This window comes from Muscardinus avellanarius, assembly GCF_963383645.1.
Source record: "Muscardinus avellanarius genome assembly, chromosome: 4".
Taxonomy (NCBI): Eukaryota; Metazoa; Chordata; class Mammalia; order Rodentia; family Gliridae; genus Muscardinus; species Muscardinus avellanarius.
In genome coordinates, this window is record NC_137789.1 from 151,168,182 (window position 1) to 151,189,330 (window position 21,149).

At 42.3% G+C, this 21,149-nt stretch overlaps 1 protein-coding gene across 3 annotated transcripts in view; it reads left to right on the forward strand.

Moving 5' to 3' along the window:
• INPP5F (inositol polyphosphate-5-phosphatase F) overlaps positions 1 to 21,149 on the forward strand; it is a gene marked incomplete at both ends in the record, with an annotated part of 123,055 nt that overhangs the window by 69,317 nt on the left and 32,589 nt on the right. For 2 of the 3 annotated variants that reach the window (XM_080694538.1, XM_080694540.1), the window contains 5 exons: positions 15,261 to 15,389; positions 15,597 to 15,764; positions 15,882 to 15,938; positions 19,468 to 19,666; positions 20,432 to 20,611. In XM_080694538.1, coding sequence (XP_080550664.1) covers positions 15,261 to 15,389; positions 15,597 to 15,764; positions 15,882 to 15,938; positions 19,468 to 19,666; positions 20,432 to 20,611 — 733 coding nt within the window. Of the gene's footprint in view, positions 1 to 15,260; positions 15,390 to 15,581; positions 15,765 to 15,881; positions 15,939 to 19,467; positions 19,667 to 20,431; positions 20,612 to 21,149 lie in introns of all 3 variants that reach the window. The other variant, XM_080694539.1, reaches the window with a different exon arrangement.

The window sequence follows — 21,149 nt, forward strand, 5'->3', positions numbered from 1 at the left end:
GGAATTTCCGCTCAGCGCCATCTTAGCTCTCGGACTTACTGGCTGATGGGCGGGGCCCGTCACAGTTCCCCCTTTTTTGTTTTTTCAGACAGGAGAGGACAGAGGACTCAACCCCTGTATGTTTGGAAGGGGCTTCTAGGCCCGCCACCTTTTGCCAGGGACGGGACAAGAATCAGTGGCAACCCGTATGCAGTTGAGCATGCCCTCCTCGGGATGCACCCTCCCGGGGTCCCGAGTGCAGTCCTGGCTGGCATCCTGTCATTAAGACTTTCCCATCGCCGCAAGCCATATTTGAGGGGATTATCCCAACTCCATGGCTGCAAATGCCTGAGCTATGAGCACTTGATCTGTAGCGCGCTGACAGATTAGTTTTCTAAGACAGTAGAGACATAAGATACACAGTAAGACCAGACAAAGACCAAGAGCACCCAGTCCAGCCCACTCTTTTAAATGACGAGCTGCTTGTTGGATCCAGGACATCAAGGTGCGGGCCATCACCGGGTCAACTCGAGTAGTATTAGTTTTGATGATCTCCAACCGCAACTGTTTTGTCAAATTGTCAAATTTCGATGACCAGTTATCTGTAAGATATGCAGAAAGCTCGCGAGAAAGATTAGCGGCAATAGACGCGTTATCATTAATCATGACAAGGGGAGCTAAATCCGTGCAACTGCCATTTATCCCACAAAGAAGCCACAGATCAAATGGGTTAGAATGAAAGGCCATGGTCGGGCTCTGATAAGTAAAATTATAACCTGCAAAAGTAGAATTTGCTCCTGTGCCAATTTTAGGGGAAAAGGTAAAAGGATTAAGCGGGGAAAAACTTGAGCAGAATGACTCAAAGGCAATGGAAAAGGAAAAGCAGTCAGAAGCCCCCATTGTGGATCACTTCCTATCCTTGGAATTCCACAGTATCATGGTCCCCAGAAGAATCAGTTGATGGCTCATCATCCTTTTGTTTCACCAGACGAGTCAGCCGCTCTGGAACCCAGACAGGATCGGCGCCGTTCTGTGGAAACACACAAACAGAGCCTCTGGCCCATGTGAGCACTGGGTCAGGTCCCCTCCATTGCCCTGTGAGGGCATCCTTCCAACGCACGAAACCCTGGCTCGTACCCGAGGGGGCAAAATGACGATCGGCAGCAGTCTTGCCATTGACATCTAATTGCAAAAAATTCAAAGTAAAAAGGGCTAAGGATAGGCGCTGCTTCGGTTTCATATTGGTTCCAATTCCCTCTTTTTGTTTTATCAAGCATTCTTTAAGAGTACGATGGGCGCGTTCCACAATACCCTGTCCCTGAGGGTTGTACGGAAGGCCATGATTTAGAGTTATTCCCATCTGTGAACAAAAGGATGTGAATTTTTGGGAAGTATAAGCCGGGCCATTATCAGTTTTTATTTCTTTAGGCATATTCCATGCTGCCCAGGCCTCAAGGCAATGATTGACAACGTCATGTGCCTTTTCCCCGGCATGAGCAGACGCATGAATAATTCCAGAGACGGTATCTATGGAAACATGGATATATTCCAATTTTCCAAATTCAGATATGTGAGTTACATCCATTTGCCAGAGATGTAGAGGGAGCAAGCCTCGTGGGCAAATGCCCACATGTGGGGGGTGTAAAAAAGGGGCACAGGCATTACAGGTTTTTACAATTTCCCGAGCCTGATGTCGAGGGATTTTAAATCGCTGTTGTAATGTTTTAGAATTTACATGATATTGACGGTGAAATGCCTGTGCCTGTTGCATTTGAGTAAGAGAAAAAATCATATGTATCTTGGTGAGTTTATCTACTAGATCATTTCCATATGTAATAGGGCCAGGTAATCCAGTATGTGCCCTAACGTGCTGGATAAAGAATGGTGTCTTTCTTAAATGTATATAAATCTGGATTTGGCTAGCCATAGAATGAATAGGAGTATGTAAAGAGAGTTGACCCGCGCATTCAAGCGATCTAACCAGATTAACCACATATTGTGAATCTGATAATAAATTGAAAGGAGAAGAAACTCTCTTAAAAATTTCTAAAACAATATTTAATTCAACCAGTTGTGGAGAGGTATGTGAATATTGGATGACAACAGGATTGCTTCCCTCTATTAGGTAGGCCCCCACACCAGTTTTGGATCCATCAGTAAAAATGTTAATTGCATTAGCTACAGGTTTGTTTTTAGTGACCAATGGGAAAATGAGAGGATGTTCCAGAACAAAATGTAACAATGGATCTTTGGGAAGATGATTGTCTATTTCACCACTGAAAGAGCACATAAGTATAGCCCAATCATCAATAGTGGCTATCAGCGTTTGTACTTGCAGAGCAGTGTACGGTACCACCAACTTATCAGGCGTTCTGCCAAAATGTTGGATGCACTGCTGAATGGCTTTAAGGGCAAGGCTTGCTACACTGGTGGGATAATATTCAACTACCTTTTGAGGGGAGACTTTGGGGTGAATCCAAAGAAGGGGTCCTTGTTGCCAAAGAACACTAGTAGGCTGTTTTTCAGTGGCCAGGATACAAGCCCATAATGGCTGTCCAGGGGTCACGCGACGGAGAGACGCTTTCGTAAGTGCTTGTTCTACTAATTGTAACGCATTGCGGGCCTCATCGGTAAGGACGCGAGGAGAATCTAATTGAGGATTGCCTACGAGTAGATTATATAAAGGTTTCAAGGCATGGTTAGGAATTTGTAAAAAGGGTCGAACCCAATTAATGTCTGCAGCAAGTCCTGAATTGGTTAAGGGTCCTCCGAGTTCCCTGCACACCTTCATCCACACCTCTAGGCCTTTATGTTTGTAAGGAGTAATGGCCTGTCTGCATTCTTTAGTGCATTGCTCATAGACCAATTGTTTAATGAGCGGCATGGCCGCGTCAGAATCCCCAAAAATTCTTCCCGCAGCCTCTACTAGACGGGCAACGAAGTCTGAAAAGGGTTCAGTCAATCCTTGAGTAATCTTTGTAAGGTTACCAGATACCTCTCCTTTGTTAGGGAGGGCCTTCCAGGCCTGGGTAGCGAGTCTGTTGATTTGTTCATATACCTTTTGTGGATACCCAAGCTGTTGATTAGCAAATCGTCCTTGGCCCATCAGCATGTCTATATCCCAGGCTGGATTTCCTGCTGCTCGATTACGTGCAGCTTGTTCAGTGGCATATTCTATATAATAAGCTTTCCAATCCAAGTATTGGCCAGGATTTAAGGTGGCCCTAACTAAATTTTGCCAGTCTCCTGGGGTCATGGCATAGCGATGTAAACTCTCTATTATTGCTATAGTGAAAGCAGCTGACGACCCATATGTGCGAACTGACTCTGCGAGATGCTTAACTGTTTTAAAGTCCAAAGGCTCATGATAACGATTTCCCCCCTCCTGCAGCTGGAAAACTGGGAAAGCTTGATTTGCTAGAAAAATTCCCGCATCTCTCCACATCTGACTACTAAAAGAGACACCTTCTCCTGCTCCGGGCGCAGAAGGGTTATACGGAGGAGGCGAAATTTCCTCTTTAATCAGTTCAAAAGCTTTCACTTGTTTACAAATGGCCTCTAATTCCTCCTCAGAGTCATCCTCCCCCTCTGACTCTGAATCCTCCTCACTGGCCACTTTAGAGGAAGTTGAACGTTCCTCTTTTACACCGTCTAAAGCTGCCTGGCCCTCCTGCACAAATTTTCTAAAGCGCCTTTCTTCCAAACAGGCACGAATCAGCCGACAAAGCGGCCGAGTCCCTCCTGTGACAATACCTTGTTCTTCGGCGCGTTCTACGTCTCTTCCCAATTTATCCCAGCTTGCTAAAGAAAGATTCCCTGATACTGTAAACCATGGCGCTACCCTATCTATTTGTTCGAGAAAATCTTGTATTGTCTTGTCCCTAAGCTTTAGGCCTCTACTTTTCAACAAAGCTTTCAATGCTTTATGCAATGGGTGAGATGGACTATTTCCCATCTTGTCGAATCAGGACCAGCCCGATTCTCTAACTTGCTTACATTAAAAAATATCCTCCTTAATGGAGCCCCCTGTTGATCGAGGAAAATAACCCTCCGTAAACGGAGCCTCCTCCTCCCTTTTCGGAGTCAAAGGAGTACTTACCAGCCAGCTGCCCTGGACTGCCGAGGTTCTGATCAAAGCGAAGGTCCCCGTACGGGCCACCACTTGTCGGTCGCAGTGACGACTCTTACACGATCTTCCTCAAGCAGTTTTATTACCCCAGGTTCTTGTACAGTTCCCGTAGATCTTCTCTTCTCTCTCCCCAGAAATCCTCCCCTTATATAGAGCCCAACAGCCAATCAGCAGACCGTTCACGTGCACAACTCATGGGCACAGCCAGTCCATTGGCTGTTGCCCTATGGCATGCGGTGTTCCCGTGTATCTCATGCTCTTGTCGTCACTTCCTGAAAGCTGTTTACCACCTAAGCGCTCTGGGGAATTTCCGCTCAGCGCCATCTTAGCTCTCGGACTTACTGGCTGATGGGCGGGGCCCGTCACATATTTTCTGATTTCAAACCATATAAAGCTACAATAATTGAAACAGTGTAGTACTATTCTAAAGGCAGATATATAAACCATTGGAGTTAAATAAAAGCCTAGAGCTAAATTCTTCCCTATATTGTCAAGTTATTTTTGACAAGGTTTCCACCAACATTTGGTGGTGGAAATAATTATCTTTTAGCTTAATATTGTTGAAAAATAATAATTACATGGAAAAGAATAAAATTGGACCCTTACCTAATCCCATATACAAATATTAACTCAAAATAGATAAAAGACCTAAATATAAATCTTAAGACTATAAACTTTTAGAAGAAAATCTGGGTCATAAAACCTCACAACATTGAAATTGGCAGTGATTTCTTGGATATGATTTCAATGGCACAGGCAACAGAAGAGTATACAAACTCCCTAAAAAAAAGAAAATATATATATATATTGTATATCCAAAGACAATGTAAACAGAGTTAAAAGTTACTAATAGAATGGGATAAAATATTTCCAAATGCTATATCTGAAGGTATATTAATATTCCAACTAGAAATCCTACAAATTAACAACAATAAAGGCAAACAATACCATTTAGAGATAGGTAAAAGACTAACATAAATAATGAATCTCCACAGATAAGCAATCTTAGTTGTCTGTTGGATGGAAACTCTTGTTTCTCTGGTTCTGGTGTGTGTTACCTATTTCTTCTTTGTAGTTAATCTCTTTGAGTATTTTCTCTAGTGCTGGTTTTGAAGACATAAATTCCTTCAGTTTCTGTTTGTCATGGAAGCTTCTTATTTCTCCATCTAATTTGATAGAAAGTTTTGTTGGGTAGAAAATTTTTGGCTGGAAGTTGTTTTCTTTCAGAGTTTGGAATATGTTACTCCAAGCCCTTCTGGCTCTCATGACTTGGTTTGGGAAGTCTGGAGTGATTCTAATCGGTTTGCCTCTGAATGTCACTTGGCCCTTTGTTTTTGTTGCCATTAAGATTCTCTGCTTGGCTTCCACATTGGTCATTTTGACAATTATGTGGCGTGGGGATCCTCTTCTCCGATCCTGTCTAAAGGGAGTTCTATAAGTTTCCTGGACCTGTGTATCAACCTCTTGCTCTATGTTTGGAAAATTTTCTGCTATTACTTCCTTGAAGAGATTGTTGATCCCTTTGGTTTCACTTTCTTTTCCCTCCTCTATTCCAATTATTCTTAGGTTAGCTCTCTTAAAATGGGCCCATATTTCTTCAATGTCAGATTCCTGCTGTTGGATACTTTTTTCTAGATTAGAAACTATGCGTTCATTTTTGGATTGCTCATCTTCTAAGAGCGAGATTCTGTTCTCCATGTGGTCTAATCGGTTGTTTGTGCTTTGAATTGAGGCCTTTACTTCATTAATTGCATCCTTTATTTCTTTTTGGCTCTCTCTGAGTTCTTTTCGAAGCACCTCTATTATTTCTACAGTTATTTTCCTGATTTGATCTTCTAGAAATCTCTGATTTTCTGTTTTATTGGGTTCTGATGTTGTGGTGTTGTGGGCATTCATTGCTCCAGTGTTATTCCTCTTTCCCATGATTTCGGAAGTTTGTGCCTTCTCTGGGTTCTTCCCTTGGGTCACTATGACTTCACTTAAGGTGCTCTGGATCTCGAGTCAGTAGTATCTCAGACCCCACTACTCCTTTATTGGGTTGTATCACAGAGTCTCCGACCCAGAGAGTCGATAGAGGCTGCTTTAGACTCTGGGGGGTGCCAGGTTGCACGTTCTCCTATGGTGTGATATCTCTGCCACCGCCACTCCCCCACTGGGTCAAGTCCCTGGGAGTACAGTACTGGGATTTCTCCTCTGTGGCCCGCAATTTGACTCACTGTTCTTGAGTACACAGATGTAGCTGTACTGGACTCGGTGAATTCGCTGCTGTGGAACATGCATTTTTAGAGAGGGATAGTATCTTTAAATAACTTTATCCTGTTGTTTTATTTTAGTAGAGAATCCTAGCTTCAAAAACTGAAATACAGACTGGGCTTGGTGGTATACAGCTTTAACTCCAGTACTTGGGAATCTGATACAGGACAGTCATAGGTTCAATTTGAGACCAACCTCACAGCAACTTAGACCCTATTTCACAAAATAAATAAGGCCGGGCATGGTGACGCTACTTGTAATCTGAGCATTCAGGAGGCTGATACTGGAGGATCGTGGTTCTCGGACAGCCTCAGCTACTTAGCGAGGCCTTTCACAACTCAGTGAGACCCTGTTTCAAAAATAAAAAGACTAAACACTAGGGCTGGGGGTGTAGCTCAGAGGTATAATGCCCTTGTACCTCATCTCCAGTACCACAAAAATAAACAAACAAATAAATAAATATTAAAAAATAAAAGGCTGGGGGTGTAGCTCAGTGGTAGAGTCCCGCTGCATATAATCCCCAGTTCAACAATAAACAAAACAACATGTTAAGTCCAGTATGTAAGTCACACACAATCAGTGCAGCTTTGGTTGAGGTGGTGTTGGGGCAATCTTGGGGATTTGCCCACTGACCTCTCTTAGGAACCCATCTTCTACTTCCAGGGAACTCTAGGTCTCTGCACAGTGAACTCTTGATTCAAGATAAAAGGGAATCAAGAGAGAGATTTAATTTCTACTGTACCTTCTTTTGCTTATATTTCTTGAAAGTTTTCTGGGCATCTATTACTCTTATGATTAAAAGTATTTTAATATGCTTTTATTGGTACATCATAGTCTCACATCATAGGGTCAATCATGTTGACATACATGTATGCACACAACCCTGGTGCCTCCCCCACCTCCTTCTTTCCCAGTAGAGTACTGAGATTACCATTGGTATATTCACATATGTACACATAGTTGATGGTGATATTTGCATTGATAAACCGCAGTCTTTCCCCCTCCCCTTCCCTAAGACCACCTCCCTGGTTCCGCTGAGTTTCTCCTCCATTATCTGGAGTCCCTCCGGTGTCCCCATTCCTCCCTAGCTTCCACACATTAGAGAAAACATGTGACCCTTCACTTCCCAGGGCTGGCTAGACTCACTTAACATAATGTTCTCCAGTTCCTTCCATTTTCTTGGAAATGACAATAATTTTTTTGTTCTCGTTTGCTGAGTAGAATTCCATTGTGTGAGCTGGGCGTGGTGGCTCACGCTTGTAATCCCAGCATTTGGGAGGCTGGGACCAGAGGATCGCAGTTTGCAGACAGCCTCAGCTAGTTAGTGAGGCCCTCTGCAACTCAGACCCGGTTTCAAAATAAAGAATAAAAAATAGGGCAGGGGTGTAGCTCGGAGGTCGGATGTCCCTGGGTTCCATCCCCAGACCTGCCCCCCCCCAAAAAAAAAATCCATTGTGTGTATATTCCATGATTTTGTAATGCATTCATTTGTTGATGAGCCTAGGTTGGTTCCATAATTTGGCTATTGTGAATTGTGCTATTGTGAACATGGGTATGCATGTATTATTGTAGTTCTCTGATTTCAGACCCTTTGGAAAGATACCAGGAGTGGTATGGCCAGATCAAATGGTGGATTCATTCCCAGTTTTCTGAGGGATCTCCACACTGATCTCTATGGCAGTAATTAAAAGTATTTTATTTTTTTAGTTTATTTTTTTTTTCTTTGTGGTACTGAGGATAGAACCCAGGGGCATTCTACTTCCGAGCTACACCCCAGCCCCATCCATCTTTTATTCTTTATTTTTTGAAACAGGGTCTCACTGAGTTGCAAAGAGCCTCAGTAAGTAGCTGAGGCTGGTTGCGAACTGTAATCGTCCTGTCTCAGTCTCCCAAATGCTGGGATTACAGACTTTTGACACCATGCCCGGCACGGATCAAAAGTATTTTAAAAGAAGGAAAACAAACTGCTGTTCTAGTACAATCTTTTTGTCTCTCATAGGGCCGTTGCGTTTTACTAAAAAGTGCTGCCTCCCAGCAGGAGCAACTCAGAAGCGTTTAAAACACACCCTTGGTTCAATCCCCATTACCAAGTAAATATTTACAATTTTTATGTGATACCATAACTTTTTTTTTAACCTTTATTAGCTTTTTTCTTTCTTTTTTTTCTTTTTTTGTGCTGTACTGGGGATGGAACCCAGTGGCATTCTACCTCTGAGCTACACCCTCCCATTTTTTTATTCTTTATTTTTGAAACAGGATCTCACCGAGTTGCAAAGGGCTCTCTAAGTAGTAGCCGAGGCTGTCCTCGAACTGTGATCCTCCTGTCTCAGCCTCCCAAATGCTGGGATTACAGGTATGCACCACCACGCCTGGCTCTCCTTTTTGTCTTATAAATTTATGTATTCTGGACATCCCATATAAAGGGAATTGTACAGTATATAGCCTTTTGTGATTGACTTCTTCTACTTAACATATGTTTTCAAAATTCATGCCTGGTATAGCATGTATTCATATTTTACTCCCAAATAACATTTCACTGTATAAAAACACATCATAGCTGGGATGGTGGGATGTAATCTCAGTACTTCGTAAGCTGGGACAGGAAAGCCCTTAGCAGTGTAATGAGATGCTCAGCAACCTAGTGAGACCCTATTTAAAAAATAAAAAAACAAGCTGGGCATGGTAGCACATGCTTGTAATCCCAGCATTTGGAAGGCTGAGACAGGAGGATTGCGGACAGCCTCAGCTACTTAGTGAGGCCCTTTGCAACTCAGTGAGACTGTTTCAAAAAAATAAAAAAGAATAAAAATAGGACCAGGAGGTGTAGCTCAGAGGTAGGGTGTTCCTGTGTTTCCGTTCCCAGTACCGCAAAAAAAAGAAATTTATATTTATATTTATATATAATATATAAATAAATATAAAAGTAATATAAATAAATATACAATAATATAAATAATATATGTAAAATAATATAAATATTATATATAAAATAATATAAATATTATATATAAAAATATATATATATGAAATAGGGCTGGGGGTGTAGGTTGGAGGTAGAATGCCCCTGGGTTCCATCCAGAAAAGGGGGTTGGGGGTATAACTCAGAAGTAGAATGCCCCTGGGTTTAATCTTGAGAACCACAAAAGACAACAAAATTCACCATGTGTTGATGGACATTTGAATTTGAATTTCAGTTTCCACTTTTTAGCTGTCATGAATAATGCTGCTATGAACAGTTTTGCAAACAAGTTTTTTTATGGATATTTGTTTACACTTTTCTTAGATAAATACCTAGGAAAGGAATTGCTGGATCATATGACAACTCTGCTTAACTTTTTTTTTCCTTCTATACTGGAGATTGAACCCAAAGGCATTTTACCTTCAAGCTACAGTCCTAGCCTGATTTTATTCCTTATTTATAGTCAGGGTTTCATTATGTTTTTTTATAGCCTTACTAAATTGCTGAGTCTGGCTTTGAACCTGTGATCTTGTCTCAGCCTCCCAAGTATTGTGATTACAGACATGTGCCACCACTCCTGACATCTATTTAACTTTTAAAGAACTGCCAGACTGTTTTTCAAAGCAGTGTACAATTTGATAAATGATCTATAACCTCAGGTGTGGTGGCACAAGCTTGTAATCCCCATGCTTGGGGTGCTGAGACCTCAGGATCTCAGGTTCCCGCCAGCCTCAACAATGTAGCAAGACCCTCTTTCAAAATAAAAAATAAAAAGGGTTGGAGGGTGTAGGTCAGAGGCAGAATGCCCTTGGATTCTATCCCGTGTGTGTGTGTGTGTGTGTGTGTGTGTGTGTGTGTGTGTGTGTGTGTCATATGTAAATATATATATATGTATATATATATAAATGTATATGTGAGTTTAAAGAAATAAATGTGGGTATAAAGAATCTATAGGGTTCAAATAAATAAGAACATAGATGTTATTTCTTTCACAAATGTACCCTTTAAAGTTTTATAGGCCCACTCCGTGTCAGTATTATCTTGCTCGTTGTGTCTCACTAATAGATAACCGCGTTATTTTCCATCAGACATCTGTTTAAAATTTTATCCCCACATGGTTGTAGATGCTAACTTGTAAAATCATTTCGTGGTTGTTTTTTTTTTTTTTTTTTTTTTTTTTTTTTTTTTTTTTTAAAGCAGCAGCAGCAGCCCTTGGTCTTGGCTGAGAAATGTAAATCACAAAAGGAAGAGAATAACTAGTGGAGTACTGTGGGCCTTCTGGTGATGGTTTTCTTTTTGAGACTGTGTATTATCAAAGTTGTGATAAGGTCTAAACACACACTGTAGGGAGCTGGCTGAGCCTCTGGAAAAGGGAAGATGATCCTGCTGTCAGTGCTATGGGTTGTAATCCTAAAGGCTGTGTCTACCACTAAACATTTTATGACTGGTAGGGATCCAGAGAAGTAATTTTCTCTATCCCTGCTTTTTGGGCAGGATTGACTTTAACCTTTTTAGGAGTTAGTGGTCTTATACTTCCTTTTCTTCTAAAAGTACGTAGGAAATTCTAAAATATTCATTGAAATGTTTATGTTTATAGTAATTTAAAATTTCTACTACAAGTGTGTGCTACCACACTTGGCACCATATTTGTTTTAAAATTCAGTTTTTTCAAAAGGCTATTCCATGTATTATTTACAGCCCAAGTAGGTCTAGAGCATTACCCCACAATACAAAGTTAGTATTTCTTAAAGAATCATGAATATTCATTTTAAGGGGGGTAAATGATGACCATTGGCATCTTCATATTTTGCCACTGGATGAGTTTCTAACAAGCTTTTAGGTTTCAGAGTTCTTTGGATTTTGGAGAAGCGGATAAGGTTAATAAGGGATGATGAGCTTTATCAGCTCTTTTCCAAGTCCAAATGAGAGTAGATAAAAGAAATAAAATGAAAGATGACATTGCCAGGCTTAGAGAGGAAGGAGAATCTTCATGGACCATACATTCAATGGTAGACCAAAGCGAAGCCACCTGATTCCTGGGCTGACCCCAAACAGCCAGCAGCAGGCGGAAATCAGCCCCTGCAAGAGGACAAAAAGGCTCCAGAGGAGCCCACTGCCCTGCTCTGTGGTGCCTCATGACAAGTGCTCAGGGGAGCTGCTCGGCTCATGAAAGGAGGCTGTTGGTGTCTGCACCAAGTGGCACCCTCCTTCCTGAAGGGCCTCCATCTGCCACACCCATCAAGAAGCACTGACCCGGATGAAAGATGAGTGTCCGAGTCAACACAGTAGTAATGGGCATGAGGTGCGAATTGATAGGAGAGACTTCAGGAGATGACTGGAAGGTTTCTTGCTTGAGTGACCCAGTGGGCAATACAGGCATACCAGAGGAGACAGGTGCTTACCGGGGTTAGAGGTGCTAGTGTGAGGACTGGCGTCTACTTCCTCAGTGGGAGTGGGGTGCATGTCATATATTTGGGTTAAACATAGTGATAGTTAAAACGAGGAAAGGGTGGCATTTTCTAGACAGCATGAAAATGAAAAAACTAACAAACAGTGCAATGGGAATACAGAGAGACCAGCAAAGGATGCTGAGCAGAAGCACCTGGACCTGGGAGGATGGCGGGAATGTCATTAGTGCCACATCCTGAGAGAGAGGGAGGGGGAAGGAAAAGTAGGAGGGAGGGAGAGAGTACATTTGTCACTTTCCAAGGTCGAGGAGGCCATCGGTGCAGTCTTTGGAGCCGTCACAGTTGGACTCATCCAGTCAGGCTGGAGCCTCATAATCTGGTGCCAGGACTCTGCAGACCCACGAGGAGGATTCAGGGCTGTGGGATGGGTTATGGAAAGTTCTGGCATGTGTGAGCACGTTGATGGGTGGTAAGAAAGGGGCTTTAAGAAAGAGATAGGTTGGGACAGAGGAGTGAGTGGTGTGTGAAGAGCAAGGGGGTCTAGAGGAGACACAGCCAAGAGCCAGCTGTAGGGGAAGAGGCCACGCTGCCCTCTGAGGAAAGGAGGCCCGCGTTTAGACCAGGTGCACCGCCACAAGCTGACTTTGGGAGAACTAGGTCTTTAGAATAGCCTGATATTTTCCTGGGGCAAACTTTTTGCTGGCTTGAATGTAGTTAAGGGGTAACTATGTCTGCTAAATGTATAATGTCCTGTTTTGAATATTAAAATTGTAGTAATATCTAAGCAGGTTTTAGGTATTTTTCAAATTTTTTTTGGTACTGGGGATGGAACCCAGGGGCATTTTACCTCCTTTCTACACTCCTTGACTTATTTTTTGTTCTTTATTTTGAAACAGGATCTGATCTCAATGAGTTGCAAAGAGCCTCACTAAGTAGCTGAGGCTGTCCGTGAACCATGATCCTCTGGTCTCAGCTTCCTGAATGCTGGAGTTACAAACATATGCCACCATGCCTGGCTCAGATTTTTTTTTTTTTTTTTTTTTTTTTTTTTTTTTGGTGGTACTGGGGATGGAACTCAGAGGCTTTCTACTTCTGGGCTGTACTCCCAGACCTATTTTATATTTTATTTTGAAACAGGGTCTCACTAAGTTGCTGAGAGCCTTACTAAGTAGCTGAGGCTGGTTTTGAACCTACATGATCCTCCTGTCTCAGCTTCCCAAGTGTGGGGATTACAAGAGTGCGCCACCACACCCGGCTGGTATTTTTCAGATTTTTAAAAGAAGGCATTGTTAATAGGACTAGGTAGTTTCTGATATTCTGTATAAAATTGCTTGGTGCCATAAGCAAAGCAAGAACAGAGGGAGTGGGCGAGCACCTTTCTGACACTGCGTCTCTCGGCTTCTTAGAGTCTTGATGTGCATCCAAGGGTTCCACTGGTATTTGTAGCCTCAGAGCCCACTCAGCTCTTTAGTGTGTTTTGGGACAGCCATCCCAGGTGCTCTTAAGGCACTGGAGATACGTGAGTCGACGGAACAAGGACTCTTCTGTTACAGAGCTTGCATTACAGAGGGGGAGGCAGACATGTCGGCATGATGTTATGTAGTGTGTTGGGAAGTAATAGATGCTGATGGAAAGGGAGCCGAGCACAGTCAGGGGCGTGGAGGGAGTGCCTAGGAGTGAAGGTGCCCACGGCAGAGAGAAGGGCTAGAGCAATGGCCCTGAGTAGGAGGCTGATGCGTTTGAAGTGGAGTGAGCCAGGAGGAGCGTTAAGAGGAGGCGGAGGCAGTGTGGGGGAGCTGAGGGTTTGTTTTTAAACATACTGAATTCGAGATGTGTGGTGGAGATGTTGGGATAGATGAGGCTGGAGTTTGGGGGGAGAGCCAGGCTGAAAACCTACATTTGGGAGGGGAGGGTTGGCATATAGCAGGTGCTGTTTCAAGCCATGAGTAGGATAAAATCACTGAGGGAGGGAATGCAGATGGGGTGAGGCAATCAAAGACTGACCTTTTTGTACTTAGGCATTAAGAAGTCAAGTGGTTTTGAAAAGAGCCAGGTAAGATACAGAGGAGGAGCAACCAGTAGAAACCAGGCTAGGTGGAGTCGCCTTTCAAACAGGATGAGAGAGCATCAAATTGCATCAATTGTATCATATGCTATGTAGAAGTTAAGGCAGGATCTAAGAATTGGGCCCGGCTGGTGGGCACATTTGTAATCCCAGTAGCCTGGAGGCTGAGACAGGAGGAACGTAGGTTCACAGCCAGTCTTGGCAACTTAGCGAGGCTCTCAGCAACCTAGTGAGACCCTGTTTCCAAATAAGAAATACAAAATTGGGCTGGGGGTATAGTTCAGAAGTAGAATGGCTCTGGGTTCAATCCTCAGTACTAAAAAGGGGAAAAAAAATTGACCATTGGGTTCAGCAGGGTCTGGGTAATTTTATTTTTTTCGGATTTGGGGATGGAGCCCAGAGGCATTTGACCTCCAAGCTACACCCCCTGCCCAATTTTGTATTCTTTATTTTTGAAACAGGGTCTCACTGAGTTGCAGAGGGCCTCACTAAGTAGCTGAGGCTGTCCTCGAACCATGATCCTCCGGTTTCAGCCTCCCAAATGCTGGGATTACAAGCGTGCGCCACCACGCCGGGCTGGGTGTGGGTTATTGATCTCACTGAAAATAACAGCTACTGAGAGTAGTAAGGGGAAAGGCAAATTGGAGTGGCTTGGAAGAGAAAATGGGGAAGTGGATTTGGAGGTAGGTGGTGAGAAGCACTAATAGGACACTAACTAGTGGAGGAAAAGGGTCGGTGGGCGCGAAGGAGAGAGAAGGAGCAGTGCGCCTGTACCATGGGAGTGAGGAGAGAGTTGTGGGTGCTCTGTCCATTTGCCTTGCTTTCTCCTTCCCGATCAACTCAAGGTCTTACTAATTTTGTTTATAGTTAGCTCAGTTTTTACAGTAGGGCTGTAAATCTTTTTGTTTGTTTTTGTGGTGCTGATTGAACTCAGGGACATTCTACCTCTGAGCTATACCCCAGCCCTATTTTATTTTATTTTTTTTATTTGGAACCAGGGCCTCACTAAGTGCTGAGGCTGGCTTCCAACCTCCTGACTCAGCCTCCCAAGTACTGGGATGACAAGCATGTGTGCCTCCAAACCCGTCTTCTCCTGTCATTTTCTAATCATTGAAACCAAGCTGTGTTTCCTTTCTATCTCCTTGGTCTACTTGGCCATTTCACTAACTATTTTGGGGGAGGTGGAGCATCTACTGCTGAGCTGCATCAGCCAGTTTTATTTTTTGCTTTGAAACAGTGTCTCACTCAGTTGCTAGGAGTCTCCCAGTGTTACTGAGGCTGGTCTTGAACGTCCTGTCTCAGCCTTTTCAAACACTGGGATTACAGGTGTGTGCCACCATGCACAGCTTTAACACCTCTTACGGTGTCCTTTTAAGGCAAGTGCTTCCACTTCTACATTTATACATGAGCATTTAACAAGCAGATATTAACTAATCATGGCTCATCTTTCTTTCCCTAATTATGTAGCTCTGTAAGAAGCATCATTTTGGGATCAGCAAACCAGAGAAGATTGTACCATCTCCTGATGACTCCAAGTCTCTGCTGAAGACCTTCACGAATATTAAATCCAACGTGTCTGCTCCAAATAAAAAGAGAGTAAGAGTCTAATTGACATGGGCTTCAATTTAGCTTTGATTCATTTGAGTTGAGTAATTTTCCTGTGAGCAAATTTATTTTCAAAACATTTGTTATGTTGAAGCATTGTCTCTTCATGTCCTTGGGATTATTCTCACTTGGAAGTCTTGTATTATCCTTATACTTTACAGTTAATTCCTGAAATAATACTAGGTTGATTTCTTACAGGTTAAGGAAAGTAAAGAAAAGGAGAAGTTGGAGAGACGATTACTTGAGGAGTTGTTGAAGATGTTCATGGACTCAGAATCTTTTTACTATAGCTTGACTTACGACCTGACCAATTCAGTACAGAGGCAGAGCACTGGGGCGACCGACAGCCGTCCCCTCTGGCAAAAGGTACCGTGCACAGGGCAGAGAAGGGTTTGCCCCGAGCAACAGTCACTGGCCCTTTTGTCTTTTATGGGAAAACTGAAATAATGTATTTCTGAACTGGTTTTTCTCTACCTTTTCTAGGTTGATGACCGATTCTTTTGGAATAAATATATGATACATGATCTTACTGATATTGGTGTGAGTAGTTTCTAAAATATCCTAAATTGGTTATAGCTGTTAAGCAAATGTCTTAAAATTGCATTAAGGTAAAATTTTAAATCTCATTATAATGTTTCTTTCTTTGGAAAGGAATCATTTAGCCAGAAAAGACAGAGGCCTTATTTTAGGGCAGTTTATAATCCCTTTGTCTAGCTACTGGCCTGTCTTCTAGCAGTTCCCCTAAACATGTGGCTTAAGGCAGTGGCACTAACATCTGTAGAGCTACTGTGAAGTGGCATATTGTTTGTACCCACTTAAATCTTGGAGCCCAGTTTTCCTGTAAGGATGCCGCTCATTTCCCTTACCTTCCTTCTCTTTTTTTCGTCTGGGAAGTGGAGTAGACACATCTCTAAGGCCGTCACAGTGCTGCCAGCATTTGCTCAGAGAAGGAAGAGAATATGTTGAGATGCCTACATGAGGTTCTGTCCAGCTTGAAAATCACTTTCTTCCTTTAAGTTCCGTGTGTTAGAGAATCATGACCATCCAAAGACAGTTTATTCAGTCAATAAGTATTTATAAGAAGACCTGCTATGAGCCCCTTACTGTTTTAGACACTAAAAATAGGCAAATAAGTAAGTAGGGTCATACATTATTTTTTTCTTAACCTTTTATAAATTTTCCTTTTTTCTGTTTCGCCCTAATAATGGTGGCTTGTAGAAATGATTTTTACCTTATCTACTAGTGTTTTCAACCAGGTCTCATGTCTTTATTGAGAATGAGGCATGAGGTTGTTTTCACCTCAATTTACGATGCTTCTCAAACTATGACTGCCAAAACCCAGTGACAGAGATGAAAAATACGGGCAGGGAGAATGAGTATTTGTCCTGTATGCTGGCAGTATGGAGTTCTGAGAGGTTTTACAGAGCTTTTTCAGAACTTTTACGTTACAACTGAGAGCTGACTACTTGCAATAGGGGCAACATAGACTTCTCTGTTCCTGTCAGGAGTCTTGCATTTATTGTTAGAACAAAATTATCAACAGTGAGAGTGGTGATAAGAATGATGAATGCAGTTAGTGAAGGGAGTTCCTTCATTATTTCCAACCCTAACTACTCTCTTAAGATCCTGTCTGCTGGCTCCGTAAGACAAAACAAAACTCCACGATGAAACCTGGAATACATGGGCAAAGGAAGAGGTGGACCGGAAGCTGATGCTGAGATGAGAGCTGGGCCAGTTACACAGACACGGGAGGAAGGAGAACCAAGAACTCCCTGGAACATTCTTTATTCTCTGCATACAGTTGAAAAATCTGACTAGTCTTTGTCTGAAAGACACGAATGAGAATAATCTCTCTTAATTGATGCTCTCCTAATTATATTGGATGGCTTTTAAAATACGACATTGAAGACTGGGGATGTAGTTCAGTGAGTGGCAGAGGCTTGCCTTGCACACTTCTGGCCCTGGGTTTGTCCCCAGCATCTAAAAAAACAAGACAAAAAGCAAACACCAAGACCTTTTTGAAAATGGTTTTTTGTTTTGTTTTGTTTTGTTTTTGGTGGTACTGGGATGGAACCCAGACGCCTTCTACCTCCAGGCTATACTCTCAGACCTATTTTTTTATATTTTATTTGGAAACAGGGTCTCACTAAGTTGCTGAGAGCCTCACTAAGTAGCTGAGGCTGGCTTCGAACCTGTGCGATCCTCCTGTCTCAGCCTCCCAAGCGCGGGGGTTACAAGCGTGCGCCCCCACGCCCGGCTTGGAAATGCTTTTCATGTTTTGCACTTACTACTTGGGTTTTAGCTTGGTGAGACAAGTATATATGAATGTATGTATGTATGTATCTATGTATTTTGTGGTACTGGGAATGGAACCCAGGGGCCTTCTGCCTTCGAGCTACACTCCCAGACCTATTTTATATTTTTTTTAGAAACAGGGTCTCACTAATTTGCTGAGAGCCTCAACTAAGTAGCTGAGGCTGGCTGGCTTCGAACCTGTGCTATCCTCCTGTCTCAGCCTCCCAAGCGCTGGGAGTAAAAGCTGTGCCACCATGCCTGGCGAGACAAATATTTTTTAAATTAAAATATAAAGGAAACCTATTTGTTTCATAATAATATAAAAGTTTATATTTTTTTTGTGTATGTGGTACTGAGGATTAAACCCAAGGGCTTACCTCAAAGGTACAGCCTCAATCTTTTTTTTTTTTTTGGTGGTACTGGGGTTCCTGGAAACCCTTCTACCTCCGGGCTAAACTCCCAGACCTATTTTATAGTTTTATTTGGAAACAGGGTCTCTTAAGCCAGCAAGGCTGGCTTCGAACCAGCACGATCCTCCTGTCTCTGCCTCCCAAGTGCTGGGATTACAAGTGTGCGCCACCACACCCGGCCAGCCTCAATCTTATTTTTTATTCTTTATTTTGAAACGGTCACACTAAATTGCGGAGGGCCTCACAAAGTAGCTGAGGTTGGCAGAGAACCTGCAATCCTCCTGTCTCAGCCTCTCAAGTACTGGGATTACAAACATGGGCCACCACGCCCCAGCTTATTGTATTTTATTAAAGGCTTAATGCAAGTGGGAGTTGAAAACCAACTTTTCCCCCCTTGCAATATAGGATTGAATCCAGGAGTGCTTTACCAGTGAGCTACATTCCCAGCCTTATTTGTTTTGTTTTGAGACAGGGTCTCATTAAAGTGCCAAGGATAGCTTAGAACTTGTGATCTTCCTGCCTCAGCTCCCCAAGTCAATGGGATTACGGGTATGTACCTTTGTACCCAATGAAAATCAACTTTTAAGAATGTGAGCCGGGCGTGGTGGCACACGCTTGTAATCCCCACGCTTGGGAGGCGGAGACAGGAGGATCGCGCAGGTTCGAAGCCAGATGCGCTGGTGTAAGAGACCCTGTTTCAAAAAATATAAAATAGGTCTGGGAGTGTAGCCCAGAGGTAGAAGGGCTTCCAGGATCCCCAGTACCACCAAAAAAAAAAAAAAAAAAAAAAAATGTGAGCATTGTGGCATGCACCTGTAATCTCAGCAGCTTGGAAGTCTGAAGGGGAGGGTCACTTGAGCCTAGTTCAGACCAGCCTGGCAACATAGTGAGACTCTCTTAGAAAATAAAAATTAAGGTAAGCTTTGTTTTTCTATGCCAAGGAGAATAATCGTAATAGTTAGATTTGATAAATTCTTACTATGTAGCAGCACTGTGCTAAACACTATTACATATTAATTTTTATAACCACCTTATGAGGTTGTAGCTGTTTCACTGAGGACAACATTGAGTCTGGAGAGGGCAAGCGTTTTTCTTCAGTGAGTTTGTGAGTGGTGAAGCTCAAATCTGTACCCAGACGGCCCACCTCCCTTGCTATTTTCCCTCTCAGCTCTTGTTAAATGATCACTGTGAAGGAAAGGAAAGGCCCTCTTTCCTTCCATTTTCCTTTAGTGTTTAGTAGCAGAAAATATGGTTGAAGAATGGAAGGTTTCTGATAAGCTCACCTGTGTGCTGACTGTTGTTTGCCTTTTACAAAGTAGCAGTGCTGTCAGAATATGAACAGTTGATGTTCACTTTGCTTTCAGACACCCGAGGTGGACTTTTGGATTATCCCCATTATCCAAGGCTTTGTGCAGATTGAAGAACTTGTGGTTAATTATAATGAATCATCTGATGATGAGAAAAGCAGCCCCGAGACGCCCCCACAGGATTCCACCTGTGTAGATGACATTCACCCACGATTTCTAGTGGCTCTCATTTCACGCCGGAGTAGGCATAGAGCAGGTGAGTAGAAACTGTAATAGCATTCAGATCAGATCCAGGAGAGAATGGAAAAGCTGCAGATGTGTTGAGATGCTAACAGCAGTCATGGATTTGGAAGCACAGTTGGTTTCAGGTGCTCAATGATATAAAATTAGGGACCAATTTTTGAAGACGGATGATGAGAGCAGGGTTAGCAAATTGTCACAGAAAAGACGTATACACACAGAAGAGAAGAAGGTCACTTGGGATGTGCTTCTGGATGCTCATGTTCAGCTGACAGCCTGGATCACAGTAATAAATCCTAACTGAGTGCTAGTACCTTTGGGAAAACCCTACTATTTTAGTTCACTGACATTCAGCTTTTTAAAACAGTGATGTGAAGCTGCGTGTGGTGGCGCATGCTTGTAATTCCAGCATTCAGGAAGCTGAGACAGGAGGATCACGCAGGTTCGAGGCCAGCCTCAGCTATTTTATGAGGCCCTTTGCAACTCAGTGAGACCCTCTTTCAAAATAAAGAATATAAAATGGATGTAGCTTGGAGGTAGAATGCCTCTGGGTTCCATCCCCAGTACCGCAAAACAAAACAAAACAAAACAACAACAAAAATGAACAGTGATGCGTACAGCTAATGATTTGAGGTGAGTTGGTATGGTTTCTGGCTTGCCAGTTGTACATGGGATCCCCAAGACTTTCCTGAAAGACATATATTTGATTAGGAAGCATAATCTAGTCAGAATAAGTATATTTTAGAAAGTGTTGATGTTTTTTGTTTTAATTTTCTTTTAGGAATGCGCTATAAACGAAGAGGAGTGGATAAAAATGGAAATGTTGCAAATTATGTGGAGACTGAGCAGTTAATTCATGTTCATAATCATACCTTGTCATTTATTCAAACACGAGGCTCTGTGCCTGTCTTTTGGAGTCAGGTTGGGTATCGATATAATCCAAGACCTCGGCTGGACAAAAGTAATTATGCCAATTATTTGGTTTGCAAATGATTTCAGAGAGAATACTTTTTAAAAATTAGATACTTGATAGGTTTTGTTTTGTTTTGCCAGATACTTCATTCCAAATGATAACTCTCAGACTGTGGCATAATGGTAGAGTGCTTGCCACCATGTGTGGGAAGTCTTGGGTTTGGTCCCTGACACCACAAAATGAAAAGAAAAACTCTTACTGTTAAGTATAATAAAAATTGGCATAATAATCATAGGAGTAATACTAGTTAGTGAAGTCATTTATTTTAACACTAAAAGTATCTCCAACAATAGAGTAAAACAGCTATTTCATAGATTTTTAAATTGTTGTTTCTTTGAAGAATACTTTATTGAATGTTTAACTTTAAAGGGTAAATATAGCCAATATTTGTAGAAGCAAGAAGCATCTTAAGATAGAATCTACTGAAAATTAATGAGATAACTTTACTCAGATGTCTGTCTATGAAAGGTATTTGTTTTATATTTTAAATATCAAGGACATTATTTTCTTATAGTATTTTAATTTT